Raw genomic sequence first — 14992 nt, 5'->3', positions numbered from 1 at the left:
AATCCTCCCAGATATGCGACAAAGGACACTGGGCGACAATTGGCTGGAATGATACAGCTTCCAAGCAAAAGCTTCAGAAGATGCTCCCCTTCCCGTTCCAACACTGCCTATAGGAGAGGACTCCTAGGGCCATCTCGAGCCCATAAAGAGAGAAGGGCACCTGCTACCCTCACTTCACTGCAAGCTTGTGTTTCATGATCTCCTGCACCTTTCTAGGAAGATGTGACACATAAACGATTAAAAGTTCTCTTCGGTGGCTATTGTGCATAAATACTGTGCTTTGCACAAAAATAGAGGCTGCTACTCTAGTTCCAGAAATATTCTACAAATGGATAGAATCTGCTAATTGCATTAGGGGGTGAAAGAGAGAAGGAAATTCTCCATCTTGATGCACTGTCAGCTTTAGGCTCCTAAAACAGAAGAGCCTGCTGTAGCCAGAATGTGAAACACACATTCTGTTAGTGCAGTTGGTTTCAGAGAAACCACCATCCAGTTCATTTGCTTCATTTCAGACTAGCTTGCCTGACGGATCTAAGAAGCCTAGGGCTTAGGTCTAGAGGAGAGAGAGGTAAGCATTAAGTTCTCAAAAAGGAAAAGTAAGTTTTAGCATTGACCTGATACCAGCACTACAGTGTCTTCTGAATCATGAAATTACTGTCCAGAAATGATGACAGGAGGAAGCTTCTTTAGCTACTTAATATTAGTTAGGCTGGGCATGGTGGCTCACACTTGTAATCCCAGCAGTTTGGGAGGCCAAGGCGGGTGGATCACCTGAGGCCAGGAGTTCGAGACTAGCCTGGCCAACATGGTGAAACCTCATTTCTACTAAAAATACAAACAATTAGCCAGGTGTGGTGGCGCACGCCTGTAATTCCAGCTACTTGGGACTCTGAGATGGGAGAATTGCTTGAACCCAGGAGGCAAAAGTTGCAGTGAGTCAAGATTGTGCCATTGCACTCCAGCTTGGGCAACAAGAGTGAAACTCCAACTCAAAAAAAAAAATTAGTTCAAGTGAGTTTATTTGACCGTATTAGGAAACATCCAGGTTTGAGAAAGAGTGGCAGATGGTACAATTTTATCTCAACTCCTGCTCCAACACATTTTTCTCTTTATAGATCTTAGTTTTTTATTTTTATTTATTTTTACTAGAGATGGGGTCCTACTGTGTTGCTCAGACTTCACTTGAACTCCTGGGCTTAAGCGATCCTCCTGCCTCAGCTTCCAAAGGAGCTGAAAGGTGAGCAGTGCGCCCAGCAGGTCTTAGTTTATAGTAGCAATGCTAGTTTCTACAAAGTGTTAAGTGTAAATATAAAAAATATTGCCCATGATGATTATAAGATGATTGTAGAATGAATCCCAATTTCAGAGATGTTAAAATGTGGGTGGAAAAACATGTCTCAGAATGAATGAAAAAGTACAATCAGGCTAAACCAAAAATATTAAAAGAGAATAAATGAATGAAGAAGGGCACTTAGACAATAATTTATTGTTTATTCCTACATTGTTTTGCTTCAACTAATTTTTTTTGCTTCTGTATCTACAAGTTAGAGAGGCTTTCCAGCCAGAAGCCACATTCTGTCCTGATACCCAGGCAGGAACAAATCTTGATAGATCAAGATTATTAGGTCTTACATGGCACGAATAGGATGGTTTTTTAGTTAGTTTTTTTTAGACAGAGTCTCGCTCTGTCGCCCAGGCTGGAGTGCAGTGGCGCGATCTCTGCTCACTGCAATCTCTGACTCCTGTGTTCAAGCGACTATCCTGCCTCAGCCTCCTGAGTAGCTGGGACTACAGTTGCATGGCACCACGCTCGCTAATTTTTGCATTTTTTTAGTAGACATGGAGTTTCACCATGTTGGCCAGGATGGTCTTGATCTCTTGACCTCGTGATCTGCCCACGTTGGCCTCCCAAAGCCCTGGGGTTACAGGCGTGAGCCACCATGCCCAGCCCAGGTCTTATCTGGCACAAATAGGTTTTAATGTGTCGTGGAAATCTGGCCACGAGAAGGCGGAGCCCGCCCTCACCTTTTCACTGCTTGTACCTCCAAGCTTGCTTTCTTCAGCTCTGCTGTCATTTGGAGTTTGCTTATTGTTTCTTGTGCTGCCCTGAAAAGCAATGAAGATTTGTTAATTGGCTTCTTAGAAACAAACAAACAAAAGAGGTAAGAGGGATTTGGCCAGAGTGATGAAACTAACAATTTCAGAGCGTCTACGGATTCCTGGTCATTTTCTCGAAGGAACTCTTCAAAGGCCAGTGCATCATGTTGGAGCTTTTTCTCTGCTGTTTTGAGTTGACTTTCCCTTATTTCTATGCATTTTTCAAACTTTTTGATTGTGTTTCTTTTGGTTGACAAAGCATACTAGGGGCATTGAAGACAGAAGTGTAAAAACATTATTCCACATTTCTAGTACATTTCAACAGTCTTATAATACAGGAGAAAGTAGCTTACACAGCAAGCAAACGTTTGTAATAGAAATAATAGAATGCCTAAATCTTGGAGCAATGGACTTCATTTCCTGAAGGAGTTTTTATTTTGGGGGACAATTACAAAGGAGACTAATTTCCTTCTCTTACTTCTATGAAGAGGGTCAGTGTTGTTCCAAAAGGGCTCTGCCCCACAAATAAAAAATAGCTGCATATTCCTCCAAAGAGCAGGTGCAGCTGGTATTACCTACAGTGTATTACCCCCCAGCACTTTCTGGGAATTGGGAAACTGGACTGTCTGCAGCCACAAAAGCTGCCAGCTTCACCAATAAGAAGACCATGGGAGAACGCAGTAACTCTGCCATGCCAGTGGGGCATCCCTGGGAGCCAGCCCAAGGGTGCCATGTCTAACTATAATCGAAGAGGCCTGTTTAGATCCTCAAACACAACTTTGACATCTGCCTTCTATTTACTTCTATTTTTTTAAGTACAGAATATAAGAATCCACTTGGTGTTTTTTGTTTCGATTTGTTTTTGAGACAGGATCTCTGCCACCCAGGCTGGAGTGCAGTGGAGTGATCTTGGCTCATGGCAGCTTCAACCAGCCAAGCTCAAGCAATCCTCCCACCTCAGCTGCTCAAGTAGCTGGTACTTGTAGGTACACACCACCATTCCTGGCTGATTTTTGTATTTTTAGTAGAGTATTTTTAGGATTTTTGCCATGTCAGCCAGGCTGATCTCAAACTCCTGAGCTCAAGCAATCCGTCCGCCTTGGCTTCCCACAGTGCTGGGATTACAGGAATGAGCCACCACACTCAGATCCATTTGGGTTTTTAGTGCCATGCAGGAAAAAAACAAATCATAAATAAGGCCACATATGTTTATAATATAAATGAATTTAAAATATGGACGTGAGATAATTTAAAATAAATAACAACCAATAATTAGACCCTCCAAGTTTATAACAAAAAATGCTTCAATCATGACTTTATTCGCCAATACTTATTGAGTGTCTACTGTGCGTAAGGACTGTTTTAGGGGTTGTAAATTGAGTGACGATCCAAAGAAACATAACTGCTTGCATGGAGTGTCCATTCAGGAAGGAAGCTGATGAAAGCAGGATGGGGTGCTTGTGGACAAGGGCAAGGGGTTGCTATCATGTACAGAACAGCCAAGGAAAGTCTCCCTGATGTGGTGAGAATTAAACAGAGACTGGAAGGAAGCAGGAAACCAGCCACGAGGATTTCTGAGGGAGGACTATTCCTCCTACTAGGTTGGTACAAAAGTAATTGCGGCTTTTGTCACTGAAATAGTAAAACCCACAATTACTTTTGCACCAACCTGATATAAAGAAGGGCCTCCATGGCATCGGCCCGGAGGCAAGAGAGTGATTGGTGTATCCCAGGAACGGCAAGGAGGCCACTGAGGCTGGAGCAGAATGAGCAAGAGAAACAGAAAGGGTTTGAATCATAACCTCTAATACACAATACTGAATGGCATAATCCCAAATGTTGAAATCCTGAAAGATCAAAATTCTAAAATCCCGAGAATCACAATCACAGGATAGTGGCATCGTGTGAGACACACCTATTACCTTGTTATTGCCTTTATTCAGATGAAAACGGACTTCAGTTGAGTCTCCAGACAACATATTGACATAATGACAGATTTGGAATTAGGGGTGATCAAAGTGAATTTGACATAATGACAGATTTGGAATTAGGGGACAATCAAAGGCTTCTAAAAGTGAATTTCAATGTGTTATTTATAAAGTTTATTTGATGACTGCAGTTATAAAGCTGGGTGCATAAATTACCAACCAAAGCAATATCCATTTATACATTTTGCTTTTGGACCTATTTCTTTCTGCATATAGTTAGTCTGTTCATAATCGTTACGCATGTGCAATTGTTGTTAGAATGCCTGTGTATTTGTACAGGCAAAAATACGTATGTTGTTATTGCCTATTTCATTGTGTAAAGTGGCTTAAGAGATGGTCTGTCATGTTGTCGTACGTTCTCAAAAAAAAAAAAATCCCCCTTTAAAAATGTAAATAAATGTCTTTTAAAGAATTTTTAAGTTTATGTTTTTCAGAACTCTATTTTTGAGACTTTGATCTTTCAGGATTTCAGCATTTGGGATTATGGCATTTTGGGTAGTTGTCTTTTGGGACAAGAGAAAAAGTGGTAGGAGCGACGTTAAAGAGTGAGCTGGGGAGCTTTGGCAGAGGAAGGGCATGATCCTTTCACTGTGTGGAGAACAGAGCAACTGCGGGGCAGCCACAGCAGAGGCAGGAGACCCAGGCTTCGAAGTTATAACAATAATACATGCGACAGATGTTGGTGGCTTGGACTGAAGTGGTAGCTGTGGAGGTCAGGAAGAGTAGTCTGATTATGGATATATTTTGAAAAAGAACATTTGGATATTTGAAGATCTATGTGGATGTGGATTGTAAAAACGAGTCAAGGATAATTTCCTGGAACCTTCCGTGCCAGCGATGCATGCTTGGGAGCTAGCCCAAGGCATGTAAATCCTTTCAGGGGCAGGTCTTGGCTTTGTTTACTGCTTGGCACATAGTAAACTCTCAGTAAATATTTTTCAAATTAATGAACACATGAAAAAATCAACCTGTTCAACCAAAAGATTTGGGATGGGTAATAAAAAAGCAAAATGTCAAGGTAAACATTTGACACTATGCAAGAAGTCTTCCGTTTGGCTAGAGGAGAAAAGTAATTTTTATTACCTCGAGCAGAAACCTGTTTCTCTGGTCATTAATAAATTCATGGATAGTCCTTCTTGTGTCTGAACCTGGGAAGAAAGTTGAAATAGAATTAAGTTTAGTTCATCATCCTCAAAAATGCTATATAAAATATAAAATAGAAGCCATTATAATTAAATTATTTTCGTTGATTTTGATCTTTCAGGATTTCAACATTTAGGATTATGGCATTGTGGGTAGTTGTCTTTTGGGACAAGAGAAGGAGTGGGAGGAGTGAGGTCAGAGAGTGAGTATGCATCTGATCTTCAAAAAATACCACACCTTCAAAAAACCTTTTCCTAACCACTCAAACGAATTTAATAATAGTAGTTACAATTTATGTCTACCATATTCTGGAAACTTCATTAGCCACTTTAAACACATTATTTAATCCGAACAACAACCTGAATAAGGTACATACTACTATCCCCATCCTGTCTGTGAAGTCCCGAAGTGTAGAGTTGTCAAAATTCTTATCCAAGGTCACACAGCGAACCTACGCCCGTGCTGTACCAAGTACGACTGAACTATTTGAAATCTTAGTGTTTGGCCAGTGCATACCGGAAACCAAAGCTCTTAGGCAAAATGTTTTTGGGATCATAAACCAAATTTATGTCAGGAAAGGAAAAGATGACGACTAGTTTTACCATCTAGCAATAGAAAATACCAAATGTTTCTTTTCAAGCTTTTTTCATTCTAGAAATGTACACATATGCTACGTTTCAATAATGTTTGCTTCATAAAAACCAATAGAATGTGGCATAAAATAAAATCTCTTAATAAGAATGTAACTATAGCTAGCAGAAGGAAAGAAATAACTAAAATCAGAGCAGAACTAAATGAAACTGACACTAAAAAATAAAATCATACAAAGGATCAATGAAACCAAAGTTGATTCTTCGAAAGGATACACAAGATTGACAGAACACTAGCTAGATTAACAAAGAAAAAAGAGAGAAGGTCCAAATAAGCACACTCAGAAATGACAAAGGTAACATTACAGTCAATTCCACAGAAATACAAGAGATCTTCAGAGGCTGTTATGAACACCTCTGTGCCGACAAACCGGAAAATCTAGAGGAAGTGGATAAATTCCTGGAAACACACAACCTCCCAAGATTGAATTAAGAAGAAATTGTAACCCCAAACTAATAATGTGTTCTGAAATTGAATCAGTAATAAAAAACCTACCAAGCCAAATAAAGCCCTGGGCAAGGCACTGTCTCTAAATAAATTAATAATTCATAAAAATTACATGGAGCCAGAAAAGAGCCCAAATCGCCAAAACAATCCTAAGGAAAAAGAACAAAGCTGAACTCATCATATTATCTGATTTCAAACTATACTACAAGGCTACAGTAACAAAAACAGCATGGTACTGGTACAAAAATAAACCAGACCAATGGAACAAAATAAAGAACTGAGAAATAAAGCTGCACAACTACAACCAACTGATCTTCAACAAAGTTGACAATAATAAATAATGGGAAGAGGATCCCCTTTTCAATAAATGACGCTGCGAAAACTGGCTAGCCACATGCAGAAGAGTGAAACTAGACCCCTCCTTCTTACCATATAAAAAACTTAAGAGGGATTCCAGACTTAAATATAAGATCTCCAACTATACAAATCCCAAAAGAAAACCTAGGTCATACTCTTCTGGACATTGGCCCAGGCAAAGTTCTCAAAACCAAATGCAACAAAAATACAAATTGGCAATTCAGACCTCATTTAAGTAAAGAGTTTCTGCACAGAAAAAAAAAAAAACTATCAACAGACTAAACAAACAACCTATAGCATAGGAGAAAATATTTGCAAGCTATGCATTCAACAAAGGTCTAACATCTAGAATCTATAAGGAACTTAAACAAATCACCAACAAGAACAGCAAACCAGACACACTAATAAGTAGGCAAAAAAAAAAAAAAAAAAAAAAAGACATACAAGTGACCAACAAATTGGAAAGAACACCTAACACTGCCAATCATCAGAGAAATGCAAACCCAAATCACAATGAGATGCCATCTCACACTCGTAAGAATGGCTATGATTAAAAAGTAAAATAATAACAGATGACAAGGTTTCAGAGAAAATGGAATGCTTATACACTGTTGATGGGAATGCACCATTGGTTTAGCCCCTGTGGAAAGCAGTTTGGAGGTTTTTCAAAGAACTAAAAATAGGACTATTATCCAACTCAGCAATCCTATTACTGGGTACCTACCCAAAAGAAAATAAATTGTTCTACCAAAAGACACCTGCACGTGTATGTTCATCACGACACTGTTAACCTTAGCACACACAGGGACTCAACCTAGATGCCCATCAACAGTAGACTGGATAAAGAAAATGTGGTACCTGTACACCATGGAATATTATGCAGCCATGAACAAAGAATGAAAGCATGTCTTTTGCAGCAACATGGATAGAGCTGGAAGTCATTCTCCAAAGTGAATTAACACAGAAACAGAAAAGCAAATACTTATGTTCTCACTTATAAGTGGAAGCTAAACATTGAGTACACATGGATACAAAGACAGGAATAATAGACACTGAGGCCTCCTGAAGCAGGGAGGAAGGGAGGGGAGCAAGGCTTGAAAAACTTTCCATTGGGTACCATGTTCACTATTTTGGTGATGCAATCAATAGAAGCCCAATGCTCAGCATCATGCAACATACCCTTGTAACAAACCTACACATGTACCCCCTGAATCTAAAGTTTAAGAATTTAAATATCCTCTCCTACATGGAAACTAAAAAATTGGCCTCATAGAAGAAGAGGGTAGAATAGTAGTCACTAGAAGCAGGGAAGGATGGGGGTGGGATAAGAAGACGTTGGTTAACAGATACACAAATACAGCTAGACAGCAGGAGTAAGTTCTAGTGTGAGATAGCGCTGTAAAATGACTATAGTTAATAATTTTGTTACATATTTTCAAATAGCTAGAAGAATGAATTTTGAATGTTCCCAACACAAATAAATGATAAATGTTTAAGGTGATGAATATGATAATTACTCCAATTTGATTATGACGCAGTCTATACATGTACTGAAACATCACACCATTCCCCATCAATACGTATGATTATTATGAGTCAATTAAAAATAGTAATAAAAGCAGAGCCAGGCCCAGTGGCTCATGCCTATAATCCCAGCACTTTGGGAGGCTGAGGTAGGTGGATCACTTTAGCCCAGGAGTTTGAGACCAGCCTTGACAGCATGGCAAAACCCTGTCTCTACAAAAATATACAAAACTTAGCCAGGTGAGGCTGCAGGTGCCTGTAGTCCCAGCTACTTAGGAGGGGGTGCTGAGGTGGGATTGCTCGAGTCAGAAAATCAAGGCTGCAGTGAGTCATGATCACGCCACTGCACTCCAGCCTGGGTGACAAAGTGGGACACTCTCTCAAAAATTAATAATAAAAGCGAAAAAAAAAATGCAAGTAGAAATAGAAAACAGTGTTTCCAAGTAACCAGTGAACCTGTGCTGCCTGGGAGGCCCACGTCTGCCCGGGTCATATTTGACCTTCACCTCTTACTAGCTGTGGGAACATGAGTAAATTACCCTTGCTCTATGCCTCAGTTTCCTCATTTCTGAAATGAGGATACTGCCTATGGCCAACTATGTTATTGTTCCCAAATACATGCGGCCCCTCTCTGTGAGAGGATTCTCTTTCCCCACTAAGTCGGCGTCAGGCTTGCCTATTGAAAGATTCACCCCAGGGAATGGGATTGGATGGGATTTACACTGCCTCCAGGAAGAAGCTTCAAGAACCACCACCTGTTTTTCTCCTTTCTTCCTTTGCTGTAACTCTAGCAACACCCTAGGCAGGAACTGTTCTTTCCGCAGAAGACCCAGTGAAAGGCACCCACACTGTTAAGTGAAAGATAATTAAACCTCTGTTACTGGAAACAGCTGAAATTTAGGAGTGGTTTATTACCAAAGCAAAGTAAGCCTGGGCAGATTCACTACTCTACTATGAGTGGTGTTGTGAGAGGGAAATGATACAATATATTACAAAAACACATAGTAATTTCTTAATCAGTGTTAGCGGCTATGATTTAAACAATACAAGTGGGATGAGTAATCATTTAATTTCTCAAAGTTAATTATGGCAACAATGATTATTAGAATCATTAATAAATGTTAATTGGGAGGTAGCAAACAAGTTTTGGAGTCAGACAGGTTTTGGGTTGAATGCTACACCCACTGGGAGACTTCAAATTAGTGACAGACTCCGTGAGTCACTTTCAGCAGACACAAAAAGGAGGCAAAAATATTTAACAATGTTTTGTTGGGCATTAAATAAAATGCATATGAAATCAATCAGCACTTATCACACAGCTGTCTTTTGAATAGATTTTAAAAATTTAGGCCGGGTGTGGCAAGCCATGCCTGTAATCCCAGCACTTTCAGAGACCAAGGCGGGTAGATCACTTGAGGCCAGGAGTTTGAGACTACCCTGGCTAACATGGCAAAACCCCGTCTCTACTACAAATACAAAAATATTAGCCAGATGTGTTGGCATGCACCTGTAGTCCCAGCTACTCAAAGGCTGAGACATGAGAATTGCTTAAACCTGGGAGATAGAGGTTACAGTGAGCCAAGATTGCATCACCGCACTCCAGCTTGGGTGACAGAGCAAAACAAAACTACTTTAAATTACAGGAATCACTGACATTCTTAAAAGTAGAGAACCATACAATGTTCCCCTGTATATCTGTCACCTACTTCAACATTATCAGCATTTTACCAATCTTGTCTCATTTATTGCCACCCTCCTTAATGTCTCCCTCCCTGGAATATTTCAAAGCAAATCCAAGCCTTTGTATCATTTCATCCATAAGTACTTTAATATGTAACTCTAGCAGATAAAAAGTTTTAAATCATAAGGATAATACCACCATCACCCCTAACAAAATGAACTATTCCTTAGTGTTGTTTTATACCCAGTCTACGTTCAAGTCTTCCCGGTTGTCTTAAAAATACCTTGTTGGAATTTTAAAAATTAAAATCTAAACATTTTCTGGTAAGGATACTAAGTCTCTCTCTCTCTTTTTTTTTTTTTTTTTTTTTTTTTTGAGACGGAGTCTCACTATCTTGGCTCACCACAATCTCCACCTCCCAGGTTAAAGCGATTCTCCTGCCTCAGCCTTCCAAGTAGCTGGGACTACAGGCACGTGCCACCATGCCTAGCTAATTTTTTTTGTATTTTTAGTAGAGATGGAGTTTCACCGTGTTAGCCATGATAGTCTCGATCTCCTGACCTCATGATCTGCCCACCTCTGCCTCCCAAAGTGCTGGGATTACAGGTGTGAGCCACCACTAAAGTCTGTTTTTAATTTGTAGCAGCCTCCCCCTCTTCCCACACCCTACACACACTATTTTTCCCCATGCCATTCATTTGTTCAAGAAACGAGGTCAATTTCTCTGTAAAATTTCCCATATCATAGATCTGATATATTGTACCGTCATGGTTTTATCTAACGTGGTCTTCGATCCTCACATTTACTTGATTAGATGCAGTTTCAATTAGATGCAGGTTCTTCATTTTTAATAGAAGAAAAGAATTAAAGTACTATATAGCTTTCATTTGATCACGTCCAATGGGTTGGCTGAATTGAAAATAAACTTCAATCTCCAAAAAAATCCTGTGCTGTCAACTTACTAAATACTAGAGCCATGGTCACCATTCCACCCTACTTTGACATGGTACTATCTGGCTGAGTTAATGGAATTTTATTCTTTAAGTAGACTCGTTACAGTGAGTTTCCCATTTTGGCTACTCTAGCTATCAGGCAGATCTTTGAACCGAGAGGCCGTGAATAGTAAAGTCCTGCCCAAAGCACTAGCCTTCCTAGACCTGAGAGCGCCTCCACCACTCACTGGGGATGTAAAGGCCCGTTTGAGCAATCTGAGGCCATGGAATACTGCAACGGAGAGTCCTGCAACCATCCCAGGTGTTGTGCTTTGAGAGCAAAACCAGAGTCAGGCTGCTAGCTGTGCAAAGATGGAAATGACACTTCTATTATGCAGGCTAACTGATCTGTCTCTGACACTTAGCTGTGCATGTGATTTCTTTGATGGGGACCTAGCAATTTGCCGCTACTGCATACACAAAAATAAAGTAACTTAACCTCCCAGAGTGTGGTTGCTCGCTTACTTTGCTTTCATGTAGGTTTGTTTTCAGTCGGGATTCAGGCAGGGGATGCAAGGTTGAGGAGTAAGGGTTTCACTCAAATCAGCTCCTGACTGGAAATACAGTCTGTGGGTAACTTCTATATTTTAAGTTAAAATGGCCGAATTGCTTATCTGTGCAGTCAGCAGAAACTGACAACCTTGTTTCCATTGCTGACAGAGCACAAATTGCCTTAGCTAAGGCCAAATAATTTCACTGTTTCCTTTTGAAGAGTTGATCCCATGCCACTTTTTTTCCCTTAGTACCCAAAATTCTACTTATTGTCTTAGTACCCAAGATATCTACTCTTTTTTTTTTTTTTTTTTGAGATGGAGTTTCGCTCTTGTTACCCAGGCTGGAGTGCAATGGCACGATCTCGGCTCACCGCAACCTCCGCCTCCTGGGTTCAGGCAATTCTCCTGCCTCAGCCTCCTGAGTAGCTGGGATTACAGGCACACGCTACCATGCCCAGCTAATTTTTTGTATTTTTAGTAGAGACGGGGTTTCACCATGTTGACCAGGATGGTCTCGATCTCTCGACCTTGTGATCCACCCGCCTCGGCCTCCCAAAGTGCTGGGATTACAGGCTTGAGCCACCGTGCCCGGCCTGATATCTACTCTTAAGAGACCAGTAACCTCTCCATTAAACAGCAATGGTGTCGAATGGGGTCATCTGCAAAGCCATACTCTCCAGTTATTTAAGAATTGCTGGAGTGTCCTGGATGTTTTAAACCAGCCACTCCACTTGGTATAGAATGCTTCCTAAAACATATCACATGTAACTGTAAATGCTCTCGATGACCTAAAATTTACCATTCTATAGAGGTGAACTATGAGGCACACGACTGAACGTAGGTAGGCCCTAGGACTTGTGGTACAGTCACTGGCATCACCTTGCTGCCTATCGTTTCCTGCTTCTACATCCAATTACATATGCACCTGGAAGATCTTCTGAATAAGTTAACATGGCTTCCTTGTCCTACATTAATTATGGAATCCAAAGCCCCTCCCTAAGTGGTTTGCTTGTTTTCTGAAAAATTTTTCTGACAGTTTGAGAAAGTGCATGGGCTTTGGGAGCCAGAAAAAAAATTTTTTAAGTTATCACAGCATGACGTATGTCCTTCCCTCCCTCCCTCCCTTCCCCCTTCCCTCCCTCCCCCTCTCCCACCCCTCCCTCCCCCTTCTTCCTTCTCCCCACCACCTTCCTCCCCTGTCCCCCTCCCCCTTCTCCCCTCCACCCTCCTCTTCCCTCCTTCTCTCTCCCTCCCTCCTTCTCTCTCCCTCCCTCCCTCCCTCCGTCCCTCCCTCCCTCCCTTCCTTCCTTCCTTCCTTTAAACTTTTTAATTTAAAAAATTGGAAAAGATTCATTTAGGGGAAGAATTCATGACTCCACCATCCTAGCATTAATCACTTTATTTTCATTAACTTCGAACTACTTTCTATCTCATTTACAGGCACTACTTGGTTTGACAAGTAGGATACACACATAAATTTTTGATAATCAGGTTGTCTTCTTTCACTGAGTAGTAATTATCATCTTATAGTATTGTAACGTGTTGCCTTCAAAGGTCACTAAAACCAGATTAGGTTTTTGCAACATCAGGTAAGCGTATTTAATTTTATTAGCTTCCTGATTCTGGATGCATGAGTTCTATGCCTTGGATATCAAAGCTTCTCTATCTGGAAAATTTATAAGCCTGACATCTAGAACTGAGTATGAATGGCCAGAGCTATTACCTCTATATTTTATCCACTTTTGCAAACTTTAATACTACATTCTTTCTGCAGTAACTGTCCTCCTGGGAGCCATGAAAATGAGTTAACAGTCATCTTGGAAAAGAATGTTTTCTTACTTAACATAGAGTTTCTCCTAACTCTCAATCCGCATTTACTAAACCCCCCTTACCGTTATAAGAGAGCGTACTATCTGTTTTAATCACCCTCCAACAAGGCTCCCAAACTTGGCATTAACAGTAAATAGTCAAAATGATGTTCTTAAAGAGTAGCTTAGACTCACCTTCTATTAATCTAGGAATCAGAATGGTATCTGACCCAAACTTGTCAAATGTCCCGCCACTCCTTTTAGGGTAGAAAGCTACTTTGTTCAGGAATGAACGGCTCTTCATTCTGGATGAAACGGTCGTTTTCTGGTAGACTTTCCTGCTCTGGTTCATAAGTTTTTCCTGCCCAAGTGGAAAAGTTGAAAAGAATTTTTAATATACAAAAATATGTTATCTTAAAATTAGTGATCATACATAAAATAACATTTGCAACAAAGTCTTAGCATGAAATACGCAACCCCATGTTCTTCTCTTTGAAGAAATGTGTGTTGTTTTAATTTCCTTCTTATACGAAGTGAGACCATTTAACTTTTATTAAATATGTGCATCACAAATACAAGACTGGAAAATATCCTCCCAGCTTCATTTTCACAATTTCGTCTTGCTCAAGATGCAGTTAAAATTTGGAAATTCTGGGCTGGGTGCTGTGGCTCACGCCTGTGATCCCAGCACTTTGGAAGTCCAAGGTGGATGGATCACCTGAGGTCAAAGGTTCGAGACCAGCCTGGCCAACACAGTAAAACCCCGTCTCTACTAAAAATACAAAAATTGGCCGGGCGCGGTGGCTCACGCCTGTAATCCCAGCACTTTGGGAGGCCGAGGTGGGTGGATCACGAGGTCAAGAGATCAAGACCATCCTGGTCAACGCGGTGAAACCCTGCCTCTCCTAAAAATACAAAAAATTAGCTGGGCGTGGTGGCGCGTGCCTGTAATCCCAGCTACTCAGGAGGCTGAGGCAGGAGAATTGCCTGAACCCAGGAGGCGGAGGTTGCGGTGAGCCGAGATCGCACCATTGCACTCCAGCCTGGGTAACAAGAGCGAAACTCCGTCTCAAAAAAAAACAAAAAACCAAAAATTAGCCAGGTTTGGTGGTGCACTCCTGTAGTCCCAGCTACTCAGGAGACTGAGGCACAAGAATTGCTTGAACCCTGAAGGCAGAGGTTGCAGTGAGCCAAGATTGCACTGCTGCACTCTAGCTTGGGTGACAGAGCAAGACTCCATCTAACCAAACAAACAACAACAACAAAAATTGGAAATTCCAAGGGTTGGTTCTGTGCAATTAAAAACTTAAGAGGAAAGGGATCAATCACCCCAGTAGATATTTAAAAATTAGGCCTGTGATTTCATTCATCTTCTCTCAATTTAAGTACATTCCACAAAACCATACAACACGTGCTGAAGAACCATCACACACCGATGAACCTGTTGTTGAGCATTTTTAGATAATTTCCTTCTCTTAATTAGGGTAGACAAAGTTCTGTAATCAACTTTTACCTCTGGGAAGAATGAAAGTAAATCGACTGAAATGTGAACCAGGTGATGTAGGTATGCCGGCCACACAAGTAGTGAGATTAACTCTGCAAGGCATGGTGGGAACAAGAGCCTCACCGCTGATCTAGCTTCACACCACAGAGTTTGAAAACAACGCCCCCTCCTCCACTTTCATCCCTTCTCCCTTCCCCAGCGCACACATATACATCGTCTTATCCATATCTGATCCTTGAAGACTCATCTCTTTTATCTCCTCACCACTAACATACTTTTTTCCATCTTCTCACCAGCAAAGATGAA

At 40.9% G+C, this 14992-nt stretch overlaps 1 protein-coding gene across 1 annotated transcript in view; it reads right to left on the bottom strand.

The window, feature by feature from the left end:
* CCDC38 (coiled-coil domain containing 38) overlaps window positions 1-14992 on the bottom strand; it is a 58153-nt gene that overhangs the window by 27335 nt on the left and 15826 nt on the right. Inside the window, exons 4-7 of the mRNA XM_003929585.2 lie at window positions 13378-13543; window positions 5169-5233; window positions 2197-2360; window positions 2026-2106 (exon numbers count right to left, since the gene is read on the bottom strand). Coding sequence (XP_003929634.1) covers window positions 2026-2106; window positions 2197-2360; window positions 5169-5233; window positions 13378-13543 — 476 coding nt within the window. The remainder of the gene's footprint in view (window positions 1-2025; window positions 2107-2196; window positions 2361-5168; window positions 5234-13377; window positions 13544-14992) is intronic.

The sequence above is a fragment of the Saimiri boliviensis genome, chromosome 7 (genome assembly GCF_048565385.1).
Source record: "Saimiri boliviensis isolate mSaiBol1 chromosome 7, mSaiBol1.pri, whole genome shotgun sequence".
NCBI lineage: Eukaryota > Metazoa > Chordata > Mammalia > Primates > Cebidae > Saimiri > Saimiri boliviensis.
Note: the sequence above shows the minus strand (reverse complement) of the source record. Positions and strands in the feature narration are given on the sequence as shown.